General features: G+C 33.9%; 1 protein-coding gene across 4 annotated transcripts in view; it reads right to left on the reverse strand.

Annotated features, from left to right (window-relative positions):
- The window catches only part of LOC131663039 (solute carrier family 35 member F3), a 1,047,178-nt gene extending 1,028,483 nt beyond the window's left edge, over window positions 1-18,695 (reverse strand). For all 4 annotated transcript variants that reach the window (XR_009301820.1, XM_058933093.1, XM_058933091.1 and 1 more), the window contains exons 1-2: window positions 18,570-18,695; window positions 18,314-18,497 (exon numbers count right to left, since the gene is read on the reverse strand). Coding sequence is in view for 3 of the 4 variants with exons in the window: in XM_058933093.1 (XP_058789076.1) it covers window positions 18,314-18,446 (133 nt within the window). In the remaining variant the exon portion in view is untranslated. The remainder of the gene's footprint in view (window positions 1-18,313; window positions 18,498-18,569) is intronic.
- Between the last annotated feature and the right edge of the window lie 424 nt (window positions 18,696-19,119).

Here is a 19,119-nt window from a genome sequence, read left to right on the forward strand (position 1 = left end):
ATATGATTGCGTGTCGAATGAATTAAGGAATAAAAATGGAGTAATCACCCCGTTACAATATATATAATATTAATTTTATATATATAATATTAATTTTATATATATAATATTAATTTTATATATATAATATTAATTTTATATATATTGTAACGGGATTAATACCGTTTAATTAATTTTATCCGCGTAATGGTATCGAAAAGCACACGTAATTACCTATGTTGAATACGCAAGTCGGAGAGAAAGAGGGAATGGGTGTCAGTCAACCAACTAACTACAAATACGAAAAGAACACTTCGAAAATACTGTAAATGTCACAGACGAGAACTTTAATTATTTCTCAATATTACATTAGATTCGGCCCGAGCGTTTGTTTACATTAGCGCGCATGACAACAACATACGGTGTCGGATCGCTCGCCGCTCTTTGTTTGCCGAGATGTTACATGCACACTTTACTTCGAGTACGGAAAATTGATTATCAGACATGCAATGGCGGGATCAAGCTGGCCAGCTTACCTTAATGACGAGTAATCGGCAGCGAACGAAATTCAGCACACACAGCGCGTTCGGGCAAAGTCTATTGTTCCCCTTTTTTTGTGGGTCGCGAACTCACGCGCGCGCGGTTTCGCCTTCGATGGCAAAACACCTCACACACACTTGTGGTATCAGGCGAAAGCACCGCGTCTGCAGGCTCAGGTCAGCTCTCTCTGGGCGTCTCGGCAACAACAAAATCACCTGCGATCGGAGGACTTCGATCTCGCTTCCAATTTATCGTGTCTCGTGAAACGGTAGCTGAATCTATATTCGTCGCTCCTCGTATCGGTAGTTAGCCCTGTACTGGTTCGTTTTCAATCGCGCGCGTTCCGCCTCGTCGCGAGCCGAATTTCCTTATTACGTTTTTCGTCTCCCGGTAGGTGCTTCCCCCGCGGACAGCCACTAGGTTAGGCTATCAGCGCTAATAAGACGTTTACCGTCACAATATAATATTAATTTTATATATATAATATTAATTTTATATATATATATATAATTATATTAATGAAGTAGAGGAGCGAGGTATTAGTAAATAAAATATACATTGTATTTAAATTGAGTTTTTTAATTGATAACAAATAAATCGCCGTAGTACATACAAATTACATACTCTCATTTTATTAAAGTTATTTCAATTAATTAATTCAATAATTAAACTATTAATTACAAACTATAATTAGTCTTCTTTGTTGTACAGTCTCGCCGTTGTTTCGTTCAGCTCATTTAAAATTTTCCTTTTCTTGGGGGGAACGAGCAGTGGTGATGTACTGCTTCTTTTCTGTGGGCTAACGTTCTCAAGCAGCCGTCTCACTATACCTGCTGGAAAAAAATTGAAATTAATTTCACTTAATAAATTAAATTAATAAATAAAATAATTATTTATTGTATAATTATCTTTTAATAATTTTTCCCGCTTTATGTAGTACCTCCATCGACTACCAGCACGCGTAGGCGATTCATTCCACGGCACAGCTTTGTTTTGCATCGTGGTGACCGGCCTTGGGTTGATAAGGTCAATGTATGGTATTGATGGGATGACTATATCGATATTCATGATCCGCCTTGATTTCGGTTGGTGCACCTCGTACACTATCTCGTAATCAAACTTGTAAAAAAAGTATAATATAAAGTATTTTATATATATATTTACACATCTGGTGATAATTCCACACACTCCGATGATAAACGTGGTGATGGACGCAGACGGCTGTATATAAAAAATATATAATTAATAATTGCATATAACATTTTTTCGAAAGAAAATCTAACTTCTTTTCTTCGTCCCAAAAAAATCGAAAAAATAACCGTTTAATTCCTTTTTTATCTTATCTCGACCAACACTCCATTCTTCACTTTTGTTTTGTCTAGCATATATCCGTTACTATTTTCTGTTATATTCATCGACCCCTTTCTTTTTCGATCATTTCTCACTCTTTCTCTTGTACTATTTTTTTACTACGAAATTTACAAGGTGTAATAGTGTCGGCCGCTAATAGCCGACAATTTTAATACTACTACCAATTATTAGAAAGGGAAAGCAAGGGAGGCAGTGTATCGCTCCCAGCAAAGCGAAAAGGAAAGGTGAACACAATGACTTAATGCGATTTGGAAGAACACACTTTATTACAAAGGTACTTCCACGAGTACCGGCGAACATCACACACATAAATATCTTAACCTAATTAACATAATAATTAAATAGGATGGCCGGCACGTGTGCGCCTTGCGATCCTATTTACCGACTCAAAAACGAGAAGAATAAATAAACTATTTATTGTGTCGGCCCTGAGAGCATGACACAGCACGTAAGTCACGGATGCCAAAAGGAAAGGAAACTTAAATGATTGAGAGAGAGAGAAAAGAAGCGTTGACCTGATTGCCGATGTTGAAGAAGCTTGCAGGTAGATACTCGGCGCTCCTCGACAACTCCTTTTGAAACTCAACAGGACCGGCAGCAACAAATAACTGGAATGGGCACAGCTTTCCGCACGTCAACAAGATTGCACTGATATACTAGCAAACAAAGAAGGCTCCCGACTCTTCTAGTGGTAATGCATGCTGTTGGTGGCGAGCTCTCTCTCCTAATAAGCAGCGTTGACTGCTGGCAAATGCGTGAGAGCCGCTCTCCTTCACACCTTCTCCCACCACTCACTTCCCTAATTTTAAGGCGCGCGACACTGCCGAACTCGGCTAATGCAGCGCTTACAGTCCGGCATTCTTACGACGCACTCTCTCTCTCTCTCTCTCTAGCCGGCTCGCGCTGTAGTAGGGCGCTCTCTCTTTTCCTTAAATGCTGAAAAAAACAAAGGCAAGCATCAGGCACTGAAGAATAAGAATGTGTCTGATGCCAGCCGTGAGCCCTCGCCAAAGTTAGAGAGAGGGAAGAAACACACGATGTAGGCTATGACCAGCCTACACCGTTACAAAGGCAAGTCGACGAATGAGCATATAACATTTACACATGAACTATTTTGTTTAGTATAGTATGGTACAGTATATTCATACATCAATTTCATGTAAGTTATTGCAAACAACAGTTTACATGTTGCAAAAATAATTATGTGCACAACTGTCAGCTTGCCTTTTAGAATCTTTTATTTCATTAAATAATAATTTTTTAATAGACGTTTTTTCTCGTTTGTTTATCTCTCTCATTGTAGGACTATGAATTTGTAATATTTTATTTTACATAATTTTAATATTACACTACAAAATTCATAATGCAAGAGAGAGGTAAATAAACAAAAAAAATCGCCGTATAATTGAAAAATTAATATTCAATAAAATAAAACATTATAAAAGGTAAGCTGACAATTATGTACGAAATTATTTTTGGATATAAACTCTTGTGCATAATAACTTACGTGAAAATTGATGTATGGATACACTGGCAATACTATACTATACACAATAGTTCATGTGTAACATAGATATAGCGCAATCGTCTACTTACCGTCATGAAAAATAGTACAAGAGAAAGAGTAAGAAATAAAAGGAAAAGAGCAAATAAGTAATTAAATGAATAAACTTACCAAATTGACTGTGGCGGCGTTAACGGCATTCTATTAGTTTGCGCCGAATGTATCGATGCCTCTTTATCTTCATTCGGTTCCATTACTGGTGTCGCTAGCGAATCAATAATTTCTTGCTTCAAAGCCTGGAACTCATCATCTATGGGAAAGTCTTCACCTAAAGCTTGGATAACTCGGTTGAAGACATTCTGCCACAGCTCAGCTTCCGGTGAACTCATTGATGAAATTTCCGCACTGCATATTATTGCATATTATTGCATCAAAAAAGTATACTGATGTAATGAGGCGAACTGAGGGATATTTTATTCATTTTCACCAGATTGGAGCACGCGTCGATCATTGGTCCATTAGTCGAAGGTGGGGATTATGCAGGAGCACTGATTTAGTCGCGGGCATAAGTCGATTATAATTAGTAGTGCGATTAGCTAAGTTAAAGGGGAGTAGTGGGGAGCAGCTTAGCATGGGTATATTAATATGTGTTTTTAGTCGCGCATACGCTTTTTTTTCACGAAGCAGGCAAAATGTAAACGTCAGTTCAACGACTTTTCACGCTGCAGGCAAGTCGTAAAAATAAACGGACAGACCATGGGTGGTATAGCTACAACAACTTGATTGGCCCTTTTTGAGAACCATTTGTTCAAGACGATCGTTATTTTTGTTCAATTAAAATATAAAACAGCACTTTTCATTACAACGTATTATAATATTTCTTCAATAAATAAACGAATTATATTTGAAAAAATTTATCAAATTCCGATAAAACAGCACTTTTCAGTGCTAAATCATAAAAATTATTACTAAACTTTGCCCAGTCTTTTTTTTCCTATCTAATTTACAGCAATGTCGATAGATAAGTATGAGGTAAGTATATTTTGAATTAACTTATATTCACTAGGTTGAAATAAAAGAATGACATGATCATTTTTGTATTAAAAGTAATTATATACGAGGTGTGATCAAAAAGTAAGGTGAATTTTGAAATTCAGCGGGCTACGTCCGTTCGATCTTCGACTTTTTTATTTGGTTATGTCGGTACACTCGTCTAGAACATACGTTCCAAATTTCAGCTTTGTAGTATGTTTGGTTTGTTTGTGAGAGGCATCAAGGTTAGAAGTGTTTTGCGTGCTCCACGATTTGCTGCTGTCTAAAAACATGGATCAAAGAGTTTGCATTAAAGTATGTGTGAAAAATGGAATCAAATGTTCCAAAACACTTGAAATGCTGAAAGTGGCATACGGTGAGTCTACTTTAAGCCAAAAAAATGTTTACAAGTGGTATAAACTCTTCCAAGAAGGCCGAGAAGACACCGACGACGAACCTCGTTCTGGACGCCCTAGCACATCAACAACTGATGAGAATGTTGAAGAAGTGAAGAAAATAGTGTTGGGAAATCGTCGAATTACCATTAGAGAAATTGCTGATGATATTGGCATCTCATTTGGTTCGTGCCAATCAATTTTGACGAGTGTTTTAGACATAAGACGTGTGTCAGCGAAGTTTGTTCCGAAATTGCTCAATTTCGACCAAAAGAAACGTCGCATGAGCATCGCCCAAGAGCTACTGAATGACGTCAACGATGATCCAGATTTACTCAACAGGGTTATAACAGGTGACGAAACATGGGTATACGGTTATGACGTCGAGACTAAGACTCAATCGTCCCAGTGGAGGCATTCTGGATCACCAAGACCAAAAAAAGCACGCCAAGTTCGATCAAATGTAAAGGTTTTGCTTACAGTTTTCTTTGACTGCAGGGGCGTGGTGCATCATGAGTTCTTGCCACAGGGTAGAACAGTAAATAAGGAATATTACCTGCAAGTTATGCGCAATTTGCGCGAAGCAATCCGCCAGAAACGTCCGAATTTGTGGAAAAATAAAAATTGGCTTTTGCACCATGATAACGCCCCTGCTCACACATCGTTGCTTGTGCGCGAATTTTTGGCTAAAACCAACATAGTAACGATGCCACAGGCACCGTATTCCCCAGATCTGGCCCCCTGTGACTTCTTCTTATTCCCAAAACTGAAGAGGCCCATGAAAGGACGGCGTTTTGCCACGATTGAGGAGATAAAGACGGCATCGAAGGATGAACTAAACAAGATCACAAAAAATGATTTTTTGAAATGCTTTGAGGATTGGAAAAAGCGTTGGCACAAGTGCATTATATCCGAGGGGGATTACTTTGAAGGAGATAAAATAAAAATTGATGAATAAATAAATATTTTTTGAGAAAAATAAAAATTCACCTTACTTTTTGATCACACCTCGTATTTGTCTCCAATTATCATAAATGAAGAATAACCATTTCGTTAATTGATAAAAAAAGTCTATTTTTTTATAACATAATAATTATTTATACATAGCCATAAATCAAATTTTTTGAACAATCCTTATCAATTTTTATAAATTTAATTATATTACATAATATGAATATTTATCAGAGATGCTAGATATTAAGCATACGCAACGCGCATAATGACTAGTAGTCTTTGAAAGAATGGCTACGGCTCAAGCGGCATAGCTTAGTCGAGCGAACGCACGAAAGGTGCGGGTACGATTCCTCATAGAGTTGATATATATATTTTTATTAATATTATAATTTTAATTAATGATAAATATTTTGTTATTTTGAAGAATTATTTATTTGAACATAATTAAATATTTAAATATAATTAAATATTCACATGTCATTGTTCTGTTAGAGATTTATTTGATTAGTCTTCAAATGAAAGGGTATAAGGATATGACTTATAAAAGAATAAGTTGATATGTATTGTAAAAAAAATTTCAATTTATTTGTTCATATAAAAAGTACAACACGTTGTATGTAGATGGTTTAAAGTTTTTTATATTCTTCTGACTTTGGTATAGATTTGGTGTTGGTTGAATAATTTTCAGTGTGATTTCCATTGAAAAAACTGTTTTGTTTTCTTATCATTTGCATTGGAACTTTTACTAATGTTGGGCAGACGCATATAAGGTACACTATTTTTCTGCTCTATTCTGATGAAGAATGATTACAATAAGCTAAGCACGTTGTATTGATAGTTTAATCGTTAAAGATCAACCACTGGTAATTTTCTTAAATACTTCTGTCATCAAATTATAATAATTGATAAAAGCGTTTACTAAAAATTTGCTACCTTATATATGTATAGGCAATTATTTTGAATGGATAGAAAATTAGGGAAGTCGGAGGGAAGCGGAAGAGAGGAGGGTAACTTTCATAGCAGAATAATAATAATCTACTACTCGTGATATAAAAATGGACTGAAACTCAGTGGCAGTCATATCTGGCTATTCGCATCAAGCGTGTTAGTGTTAAAAAGAAGTGATAACAGCTTTCTGTAACGCAACGTGCTCGTGTGAAAAAGTGATACTCTGCAACGATTATAAGCGAGAAGGTGATATATATATATATATGAATTGAAAATTTCACTATTATGGAAATTTGGTTGAGCTATCAGAGCTTCGACACTGTATCGCTCCTCCCACTTATTTACCAATTTAAAATCGATGTGTTTCTTTTCTTGCCGTACACTGCATAGTTGAACAGTTTATATAGCACTTTTCCAAATTCTATTTTCGCTTGTTTACGCATCTAACTATTCAAATCAATGTATGTCTAGAGCCATGGGCTCTGATTAAACTTTAAAACCCGATGTACCTTTGCTAGGTGCAAACCATGCCTTATTGCTTGCTTCAGAGCTCTATAGTGGATTACGTAACGCTCTTTATCATCGAAAGTTGTCAGCAGCATTTTCTGTTTGGATTGCAAAGCAACTTTATACTCCGGACAAAATGACATATCTTTGTGCGCATCGTAAATTTCTTTTGAATACTCCAAATTCACCACGAGTTTGTATCCAAAGGGTGAATCATCGGGAATATCGAAAGAAAAGTTTAAGTCAATGTCACACCATTCAAACTCTCCGCGTGGAAGAGGCTCAGTCATACTTCATGCGTGAAGGTTATTGACGTCGAAATACATTTAATATTTGTCATCTTTCTGTGGATTATAGTCGTTTTCTATGTATGGATTGTTTGCGGCAGCATACCTGTTGCAACACTGGCTGATTCCACTGTGAATGCCGCGCTCAATGAACATGAGCATGTCGATATCCGTCAAAAGCTCCAACCTTACACCCGTATATTTCAACATGGCATCCCAACTCGAGCCGGGCGTTGTATAGACTTGGACCGGATCCAAACGATATGCCGTTCAACATTTGTCCCTGAAGTTTTCAAAAACTTCGGCCAACAAGAAAACGTCCGTCTTAAGACACAAATCCGAATAGCTACCCAGATCGGTGATATCGAAGTTCTGAAAACCTTTTCCGCGTGACTATACTCCCCGTCACTATAATATCTGAATCGTACAGACTGCCGTAAAAATCTTGCTTTCGTGGAAGAGTTGTCTCCTCGAGTTTTGTAAATGACGATACATAGTCATACGGTAATATATTTTTTATTTTTAGTGAGGTAATCTGTGGCGATGTATATCCATCAACTTGCTGAAAATTTTTCTCTGGAATATCTTGTTTTTCCAAGTATGACAATAGCTTGTCAAGAAAAGACGCCATAAATCGAATCAAATCGCAGAAACGCAGATTTATATCGGTTCCTTCCACGTAATTGGTAAAAGATATGTATTTTTTCTTGGTTTGAGGAATGAGGCTCACTTGACCAGGAAATTCGTTCGCCATTTATTTGATAAAGAGATGTGCATCGTATCCACTAAGATTATAAAAAAACACGGGTATTGTCCTCGATTCTTGATAAGCAATGTTACACGAACTATGAGTAACTCCATAATACTTTCCAGTAAAGTGACAATGATGGCGATATTTTGTGTCTTTTATCTTGTCAAAAGGCTTATTACATATATGACATATCGTAACATGAAGAAAGCTAAATGTCTCCGGTCCCGATCATGAAGATTGTGAACAAACCACATCGCTGGAATAACGTCATCGACGGTATACTGTCTGTAGCCTTGATAATATGAAAGAGAGTCATCATAGCTACGCTTGACGAAAAAACCAATACTATACGATTTGTGACGTTGGTAGATCCGTTCATTGTTAGACACCGTTTCCAAGAGACTCTCAAAATCAGAATACAGAACAAATGGTACTTGGCACTCATTTTTAACATTTTCCAATTGTAAAAATTTATCTTTCTCACTGGAAATCACAATTTTACCTATATTCACATTTTTACAGTTAATATCGTGCGTTTTTCATCTCTGTTTAGTTGGAAAATAGTGTAAGTAACGATCGCATATATGGGTAATTCTTGGCTATTTCGATTGACTTGTAACCCTTAGGTTACGGATTTTTGTTTAATTTGGCACAATTGTTGTACACATAAAACTGAGATTTTTCCCAAATTTTGGAGACGATACATTAATTATATCAAAAGTTATTAACAATTAAAGAAAAATGATAAAAAATTTTCAAACGGCTATATTTTAAAAACTAATAAAGATATCGAAGTCGGATTTTTTTCAAAATACTTATAATGCCTTAAAATTTCGAAATAATTACAACAATAAACAATAAAAATTTTTTTTCGAAAGTTATTAACTTTTTGTTTAAACAATTGCTAATATCTCAAAAAGTATATTTTTTTTTTGAAAAATTCTTGCTCCTACGTATTCCTGAGGATTTTTGCTATCGAAATCATTCATAAAATTCAAGGGCCCGACATATCGGAAAGCGTAGCCCTAATCAAAAGAAGACGCCTCGGCGTAAGGCTGCGGTAGCGCTCCAGCGGACTCACGGTCGAAAGCGACCGGACACCGAGGCATCTTCTTTTGATTAGGGCTACGCTTTCCGATATGTCGGGCCCTTGAATTTTATGATTGATTTCGATAGCAAAAATCCTCAGGAATACGTAGGAGCAAGAATTTTTCAAAAAAAAAATATACTTTTTGAGATATTAGCAATTGTTTAAACAAAAAGTTAATAACTTTCGAAAAAAAATTTTTATTGTTTATTGTTGTAATTATTTCGAAAGTTCAAGGTATTATAAGTAATTTGGGAAAAATCCGATTCGGTATCTTTATTAGTTTTTTAGATTAAAGCTAAAGTACCTTTCGACCGTGAGTCCGCTGGAGCGCTACCGCAGCCTTACGCCGAGGCGTCTTCTTTTGATTAGGGCTACGCTTTCCGATATGTCGGGCCCTTGAATTTTATGAATGATTTCGATAGCAAAAATCCTCAGGAATACGTAGGAGCAAGAATTTTTCAAAAAAAAAATATACTTTTTGAGATATTAGCAATTGTTTAAACAAAAAGTTAATAACTTTCGAAAAAAAATTTTTATTGTTTATTGTTGTAATTATTTCGAAATTTTAAGGCATTATAAGTATTTTGAAAAAAATCCGACTTCGATATCTTTATTAGTTTTTAAAATATAGCCGTTTGAAAATTTTTTATTATTTTTCTTTAATTGTTAATAACTTTTGATATAATTAATGTATCGTCTCCAAAATTTGGGAAAAATCTCAGTTTTATGTGTACAACAATTGTGCCAAATTAAACAAAAATCCGTAACCTAAGGGTTACAAGTCAATCGAAATAGCCAAGAATTACCCATATATGACTTACATCTGCGAAATGACAACTGTCAATACATCAGTCGAGATAAGTCTTTTATATAAACATAGTTCACTTTGTAAGGTATTTTAGGACGTTCTATTTGCTCTTCATTCACATCGACATTAACGTTGATATAATAATTTTCTACTAGAAGAAGGTTCACATGCTTTTCTTTTTTTCCATCAGCCAAATGTTGTGGCAAAACCTCGTAGGACATATTTTTCAAATTTAAAAATTACACGTTCATTGAAACGTCATATTATTTTTCAAACTTATCGACTTCTTTCGAGTGTACCGGAAATGATAGGTTTTTGAAATTATATTTATCTTGATGAACAGTGTATCCCATTAACGACCAAAATGCTCAATTTTTTTGTCGATTTTCAACGCGTTTTTTTCGGTATTCATAAGCCTAAGACATTTTTGCAAACACGTATTTGGATGGAAAATTTAACGCTCTTTCAGAATCTTTTTTCAAAATTTCGATTGATTGCGTTATAAAAAAGTTATAGCCAGTTAAACAATAAAAACCTGAAAAATTTTGCGAAAAATCAAGGTTGCGATTTTTTTTAGCAATGTTACCGCTAAAAAATCATCAAACAAATATGATCGGAGATGATCACGACTATCAAAGTATCTCCAGAAATTTTGGTGGAATTTTTGAACCACTTCTTCCAACAAAATGGTGGCAAAATAAAAAAAAATTAGTACACGCTCATAAAAACATAGTACACGCTCTTCGCATCGAGCGTGTACTATGCAGTGTAAAGTGTAAAAGAAAGAAAAAGACGATACGAGGATTCTACAATGAGCGGCAACAAAATTGACTATAGATAATTATTTTTTATTGTTTATAGAGAATATTGTATATTGTTTATATTATTTTTTTAATAATTTTTGTCGTTTTTATTTATGCAGATTTGAGCAAGCAAGGGTGGATAGCTTCATATCTCAATGAACATGCGCACACGTACAACCAGCAGATCTTGCTGCAACCTGCTTTAACTACGGGGCAGATTGATCGTGTGCGTTATTTTGATTGTAGTCTGGAAGTCTGTTGTTGAAAAGAAGGTGACGACCCTGTGACGGAACATCAGCGCTGGGCTGGCCGCTGCCTTTTCATTCACAATAGAAGTTGCGGCAATGTGCCGATCGGATTGAGCGCCGTACCAGTACGTCCTCGAAGAAGTAGGGATGATTGTGGTCGGTATAAGCTCAAGTATCGGGCAGCAACAACGTGGAAAGAGCAAGCGCGCAAAACAGTTAGTGTACTTACTGCTAACCCGCTTGCATGTACAAACATCTGGATTTGAATAAGTTTTTCAGGCATGCTAAACTATTTTTCCATGCTCAAATAAGGAGACCTTGAAGAAACATAGTTCCTTAAGAGTGACTGCTATACTAGGTGCCGAGTATGTAGTTCGAAAAGAATAATTACGATAAAACGCTCGATGTGAAGCATTTCAATACTAAGATGGCACCGATATACCTAACTACAGACATAGACGAGTGGTTCATTGAAAACATTTTAGAACCAATCAATAAGAGCACGGAAAAATTTCAAGAGCAAGACTCGGGCTGGTCTCTTCGCGTTATATTAAACTTAACCGTAAATATCAGCAAGTACAATGAGGACTGGTTTTTACGTTGAATTGCCCGAACCTATTAGAAGAAAGAGAGCATGTGTGAATGTGCAGAACAATGACAACGAATGTTTTAAATTGGCCATCTTTTCAGCGTTACATTCAATCGCAAAGAATGCATATCGTGTCACTGCATATCCCATTAACGACCGAAATGCTTAATTTATTGTCGATTTTCAACGCGTTTTTTTCGGTAGTCATAGGCCTAAGACATTTTTGTAAACACGTATTTGGATGGGAAATTTAACGCTCTTTCAGAATCTTTTTTCAAAATTGCGATTGATTGCGTTATAAAAAAGTTATAGCCAATTAAACAATAAAAACCTGAAAAATTTTGCGAAAAATCAAGTTTGCGATTTTTTTTAGAAATATTACCGCTAAAAAATCATCAAACAAATATAATCAGAGGTGATCACGACTATCAAAGTATTTCCAAGAATTTTGGTGGAATTTTTTAACCACTTCTTCCAACAAAATGGTGGCAAAATAAAAAAAAATTCATAAAAAACATTTCTCATTTTTTATCTCGGAAAACGTTAAGTTTAGATGAAAAGTTCATTGAACAAAAAAGTCTTAGAATTAAACGAGAAATACGCCTGAATTTTTTCAGAATTTTCCGAGGCGATTTTTGAATTTTCGGAGAATACGGAAAATCCATTTTTCCAAAATCATCTCCAAAAATTCTGAAAAAATTCATGCGTGTTCCTTGATAAATTCTAAGACTTTTTGTTCCATAAACTTTTTCTCCAAACTCAATAGTTTTCGAGATAAAAAACGTTCTACTCTTAGCATGACCCAGAGATAACGACGAGGACGTAGTAGAATTTTGTCTCCTTTGGGGTGCTTGATTTGAGTGAGGCCCCTTGCCTCTCACTTTTCGAGGTGCTTGATTTGAGTGAGTCCCCTTGCCTCTCACTGCAATACGAATTTTTCAGTGTTTTTTTTTTTTTTGGAACATTCAACACAAATCGATAAATCACATTTTTCACAGATAATTCTCATTCTTACGGGACAATAAGAACAAAGTTTGAGTTTTTTTTGTTTGGACATATTGTGTTTCTCTTTTTTGCATTGTCTCTGCGTCATGTAATTTTTAGCTATTGAAAGTGCAAAATCTTTTGTTCCAACCCTTTTTTTCTCATCATTGACAGCATTGAATAGTACAGTAGCATTTACAATCGAAGCTTGATTTAGTCTTAAAAAAACTACCCACGTCCACTTTCTTAAACGAATACTCGGAAGTAAATTGTTACAATGTCCGTCGTGGACATCATTGCCACCCATAAAACTGTTATAGACGCTATAGCCCTCGGAAAAGGAATTTCAACTTTTTTTCCTTCTTGCTTACTGTATCTCTTTGAAAAGGATAATGGAGTTACCCCTGCAGTAGTAGAAATAATCGAAACTGGTTTTGAATCGATCACAGTGATGTAATTTATACCACTGTTCTTATCGTGCTTCACGGCATACTCACCTCTTTGAGCTTTTTTATTTAGAACATTTTTATCTTTGACTCTATCTTCTCTAATAGTACCTGTACATTTTAGCCCAAGCTTCTTCAAATGCACAGCGAGATCTAAGCTTGTGAAATAATTATCAAAATAAAGATGGAACATAGATATTTTGCCCGGAGGTATAACACGAAAAAACTTTTCTAGTAAATTCATGACAACGCGAGAACCTAATGCACACTTACTAAATTTACTTCCCGTTGTAGAATTTTTTCCGCAGTATAAGTCAAGACCTAACACAAAACCATCGGAAGTACAAAGACCCCAGAATTTGGGACCCCAGGAGACCAAATCGTATGGGTTTTCCTCGAATGAATTGTTTTAGAACCGTCCTCGCATAAGACTTAGCCATCATTTCATCGATGGAAAGAGCAGTTCTCCACACACCGAACTTCATAATATTAATTTTAAATAGGTTTAATAGTGAACGGACACGCCGAGCATAGTCAGTTGGATTTTTATCTTTTGTTTGTGAATATTTTAATTTTGATTTGATCTCTTCAAACTTATTACGTGACATAGCAGAAGAAACAACGTTACAAGATAAAAAGGGATCACGTGACCAGTAATCCCTCTGAGATTTCCTTTTGTTGAATTAAGTCAAAATGATTATTCCCACGAATGTATTTAAATCTTTTAACTTTAAATCAAAATTATTTTCTTTGCAAGCATCTATAATATATTACTTCATTTCAGTTGAGAAAAATGTTTCAAACAGTTCTACTGGCTCCATTTCTTCTATTTTATTTTTTACCGAGTCTTTCAATAAAATTTTGTCTTTCAAATTATCATTATACTTTTTTTCTCCTTCCATCCACTGTCCTCTTCCATCTTTCTAATTTAGTTTGAGTTTCAGTATATGTTTTACAAGCTTCTGTGTACATTATATTAGAAATTTCATCATCCGAATCAGTATCGAAATCTGATCCATCAGAACCAGAATTGTCAGGATTTGGAAGGGTAACTATATCATCGTAAGTGTTCTTTGAAGTATCAATTTCGTACATTTCATGGGAGCGAGTGGAACGTCTTTTACGTTTTTGGACATGTTATATAAAATAATAAAAATACCTAATGAAAATAATTACTACAGTTTTCAATGCTTCTTGTCAAACCTAGACTTTAGAAAGCGAAAATAATCTTTTCGATTCGATTTACTGTATGGTCTCAAAATAACAAGAGACTAGTATGTAATAAAAATGAGCTCACATACAATTTTCTGAATTGCTTTTTTGATATGTGTATATTAGTATACGCTATACAAACTGCACTTGTATACACATAAAAAGGGAAAACATTATTATATTATTGTTGAATGGCTGTTCTTTATTCTGTATCAAAAATATTAACGCTGCTAGGATTATAACCTAACTCACTTTTTATCTCGAAAACTATTGAGTTTAGAGGAAAAGTTTATGGAACAAAAAGTCTTAGAATTTATCAAGGAACACGCATGAATTTTTTCAGAATTTTTGGAGATGATTTTGGAAAAATGGATTTTCCGTATTCTCCGAAAATTCAAAAATCGCCTCGGAAAATTCTGAAAAAATTCAGGCGTATTTCTCGTTTAATTCTAAGACTTTTTTGTTCAATGAACTTTTCATCTAAACTTAACGTTTTCCGAGATAAAAAATGAGAAATGTTTTTTATGAATTTTTTTTTATTTTGCCACCATTTTGTTGGAAGAAGTGGTTAAAAAATTCCACCAAAATTCTTGGAAATACTTTGATAGTCGTGATCACCTCTGATTATATTTGTTTGATGATTTTTTAGCGGTAATATTTCTAAAAAAAATCGCAAACTTGATTTTTCGCAAAATTTTTCAGGTTTTTATTGTTTAATTGGCTATAACTTTTTTATAACGCAATCAATCGCAATTTTGAAAAAAGATTCTGAAAGAGCGTTAAATTTCCCATCCAAATACGTGTTTACAAAAATGTCTTAGGCCTATGACTACCGAAAAAAACGCGTTGAAAATCGACAATAAATTAAGCATTTCGGTCGTTAATGGGATATGCAGTGACACGATATGCATTCTTTGCGATTGAATGTAACGCTGAAAAGATGGCCAATTTAAAACATTCGTTGTCATTGTTCTGCACATTCACACATGCTCTCTTTCTTCTAATAGGTTCGGGCAATTCAACGTAAAAACCAGTCCTCATTGTACTTGCTGATATTTACGGTTAAGTTTAATATAACGCGAAGAGACCAGCCCGAGTCTTGCTCTTGAAATTTTTCCGTGCTCTTATTGATTGGTTCTAAAATGTTTTCAATGAACCACTCGTCTATGTCTGTAGTTAGGTATATCGGTGCCATCTTAGTATTGAAATGCTTCACATCGAGCGTTTTATCGTAATTATTCTTTTCGAACTACATACTCGGCACCTAGTATAGCAGTCACTCTTAAGGAACTATGTTTCTTCAAGGTCTCCTTATTTGAGCATGGAAAAATAGTTTAGCATGCCTGAAAAACTTATTCAAATCCAGATGTTTGTACATGCAAGCGGGTTAGCAGTAAGTACACTAACTGTTTTGCGCGCTTGCTCTTTCCACGTTGTTGCTGCCCGATACTTGAGCTTATACCGACCACAATCATCCCTACTTCTTCGAGGACGTACTGGTACGGCGCTCAATCCGATCGGCACATTGCCGCAACTTCTATTGTGAATGAAAAGGCAGCGGCCAGCCCAGCGCTGATGTTCCGTCACAGGGTCGTCACCTTCTTTTCAACAACAGACTTCCAGACTACAATCAAAATAACGCACACGATCAATCTGCCCCGTAGTTAAAGCCGGTTGCAGCAAGATCTGCTGGTTGTACGTGTGCGCATGTTCATTGAGATATGAAGCTATCCACCCTTGCTTGCTCAAATCTGCACAAATAAAAACGACAAAAATTATTAAAAAAATAATATAAACAATATACAATATTCTCTATAAACAATAAAAAATAATTATCTATAGTCAATTTTGTTGCCGCTCATTGTAGAATCCTCGTATCGTCTTTTTCTTTCTTTTACACTTTACACTGCATAGTACACGCTCGATGCGAATATGACTGCTAATGAGATGTAGATAATTTTTATAGTGGACGGTTGAGATTTTTACCTCCATTAAAAAAATTCCGTACATGCCATACATTTCATACCTTCTATTGAAAAATTACAACCCTTGCATACGTTACAGAAAAAAAGTCAATATTTTTAACATTTTTTAAAATAAATTTTTAAAATTTATATAAGGCCTATCATTGGGTTTCGATTAAATAATTGAAAACAAATTTAAAAAATAAAATTTGATATTACGGAGAATCGAACTTGCGCTTCGAGCATCCACTTGACCTATGAAAACTCGTTTAGATAGAGTACGTGCTGACTATATTACTTTTTAATTTAGCAAATTAGAAAAAAATTATTATCAATTTTATTTCAATAAAAAATTTAAGCTTGAAATCACTGTTTCAAGGTTAAATGTGCTACCTAAAATTATTACACTATATTTCCTATATTCAAAACATAATATTATTCCCAATATCAGTCAAAAATATTATGATACTTGAGTGGTCGAAAAACATATTTTTTAAATATGAGAAATTTTTTTTGCACGGGGATATTGAAAATTAAAGTTTGATATTTTGTGATTTCATTGCCTTCTCGAAGTAATTTCTCTACAAAAGTTAATAACTTTAATTTTTAAGTTTTTAAAATGACATAACTTATATCTCAAAAATGATTCTTGGAAAAGAAACAAAAATATTTTAACAAAATCGTAGGATAATTTTATCTGTACCAAATCTTGAAAAATTAAATCTACGCGAAAAACAGAAACCAGAAGAAAAAACTTTTAATTGAATATTTCAAAAGTATTTAAAAAGTTTTTAATTTTAAAATAAATTATTAAATTTCATATTTCAAAACAATTAAAAGGCTCAACAAGAAAAATTAAAAATTGCAAAATCCAGAAATTATAGCATTATTACCATCAATATTTTGTGATTCTCAATTGGGTTGCTGAGTGCGGTATCAATAAGAGACTTCGTAATGCATTTAAAATTAATTTCTTGGAATTTGATTTGGAAACTAATTTTTCGCGATGTAATAGATGATCAAATATGTAGCAAAAATCACGTTTTTTATGCTTTTAGGTTAGAATGTCTCCAAATTTCTAGTAAAATATCGTTCCCAATGAAGAAAATTGCTGTAATGAAAAACTTCAAACATAGTGAGTGATAATACCGTAGGTTATATAAACTGACGTGATAAGCTTATTGGAACCTGTCACTAGGAATGGAAATGTTTATCACCATCATAAACCGTTTGCTGTTGGTTTCTTTTCGTAAAGTGTATAGTTACGATAACTACTATCCTACTACAACAGCTATAGAGAACCCACCATTTTCAATGCTGCAGCAGATAGGTGGTTTGTATATCAAGTGTATAATTTAGTCAAATATCTATAAGATTTGTACAACAATCAGCTATCTATGAAATCTTTAAATCTGCAAGAAAAATGTAGTTTTCGCGTTGCTGAGATATGGCATATACGTAAGAAGTTTTTTGCCAACTATCGTAAAACTGTTCATAGTCTATACAGTTTTGCATATCAAGAATAAAAAATAAGACCTACATTATTCACAATCTCAACAAATACAACTGCTTCTATCTTACTTACTCTCTTTACTATACTTTCTCCGATTATTAAACACCGTTACGTTAAATTTTAATTGCATTAATAACAGGCGGATTTCTTTTTACACTGACACATTTGTTTACTGAATTCATTGATTATGTTTAATTATATTCAAATTCAATGACATTCAATGAACTATTTTTAACGAAAGTTAGGAAAAGTTATTATTAAGTCATTTGTTATAGGTTATTTAACTTTTGAGTCTAAATGTAATTTTTATAAAACATGTTTAAATATGCACAATAAATTTTCTTTATTACAATAAATTATTGTATTTTCCTTACAAAAAATATTATACCTGAATTATCATTTTTTTTTTTTGTATTTTCGAGGATGTCATTATTTGGTTCTTCTTCATATGTTGAGGATTTGATTTGACAATTTTCCGAAGGAAAAATAGTCTTCACTTCACTGGTATTAAAATTTTTCATATTATTTATAATGATTGAGTTTCTTCGGTTTAATTGCTATTACACATTAACCTACGAAAGTAACAATCTATTAATATAATACAGCTGATGAAGCTATATAACTAACTTATATGATAGACTTACTTTAAAAATCTAAATTTTTTTCTACCTGTCACAAAATTATGAATAAAGAATTGAGATATCATTTGTATTCAATTAGCAAACAAATAGCAATATTTTAGTATAGTATAGTGTAGATGATTATTGAACTATGAGAAGAACCAAATATACTCAGTGCGCACGCGTGATCCACAAAATGATTGTACTTACTTTTTCAAGGAACAAACTTTGAATTAATGATTTTTAAGAAATTTTTATTTTAGGCTGTAATTTTTCCTTTCAATTATTAATAAATGAGTGCATCTTTATACAACCATCAAATAATTGCATATAAATAAAATAATTCTCATATATTATTCTAGTTATATTAGTACATGGCTAAGGAATAAAATTGGTAGTTGTCTATTTTACTTGTATTTATATTTATACCAACTTGTTAATTATAAGATTTAACTTTACTAAACTTGATGCAAGCATCATGAGTATTAAATGCGTTTTTACTTTTATCTGAGATTAATTATTAATGTGTTTATAACAATAACATCATTTAATTAATTACGATAAATAAGTTATA

The sequence above is a fragment of the Phymastichus coffea genome, unplaced genomic scaffold, assembly GCF_024137745.1.
Source record: "Phymastichus coffea isolate CEN01 unplaced genomic scaffold, Cenicafe_Pcof_1.1 PCOF00030, whole genome shotgun sequence".
Classification (NCBI taxonomy): Eukaryota; Metazoa; Arthropoda; class Insecta; order Hymenoptera; family Eulophidae; genus Phymastichus; species Phymastichus coffea.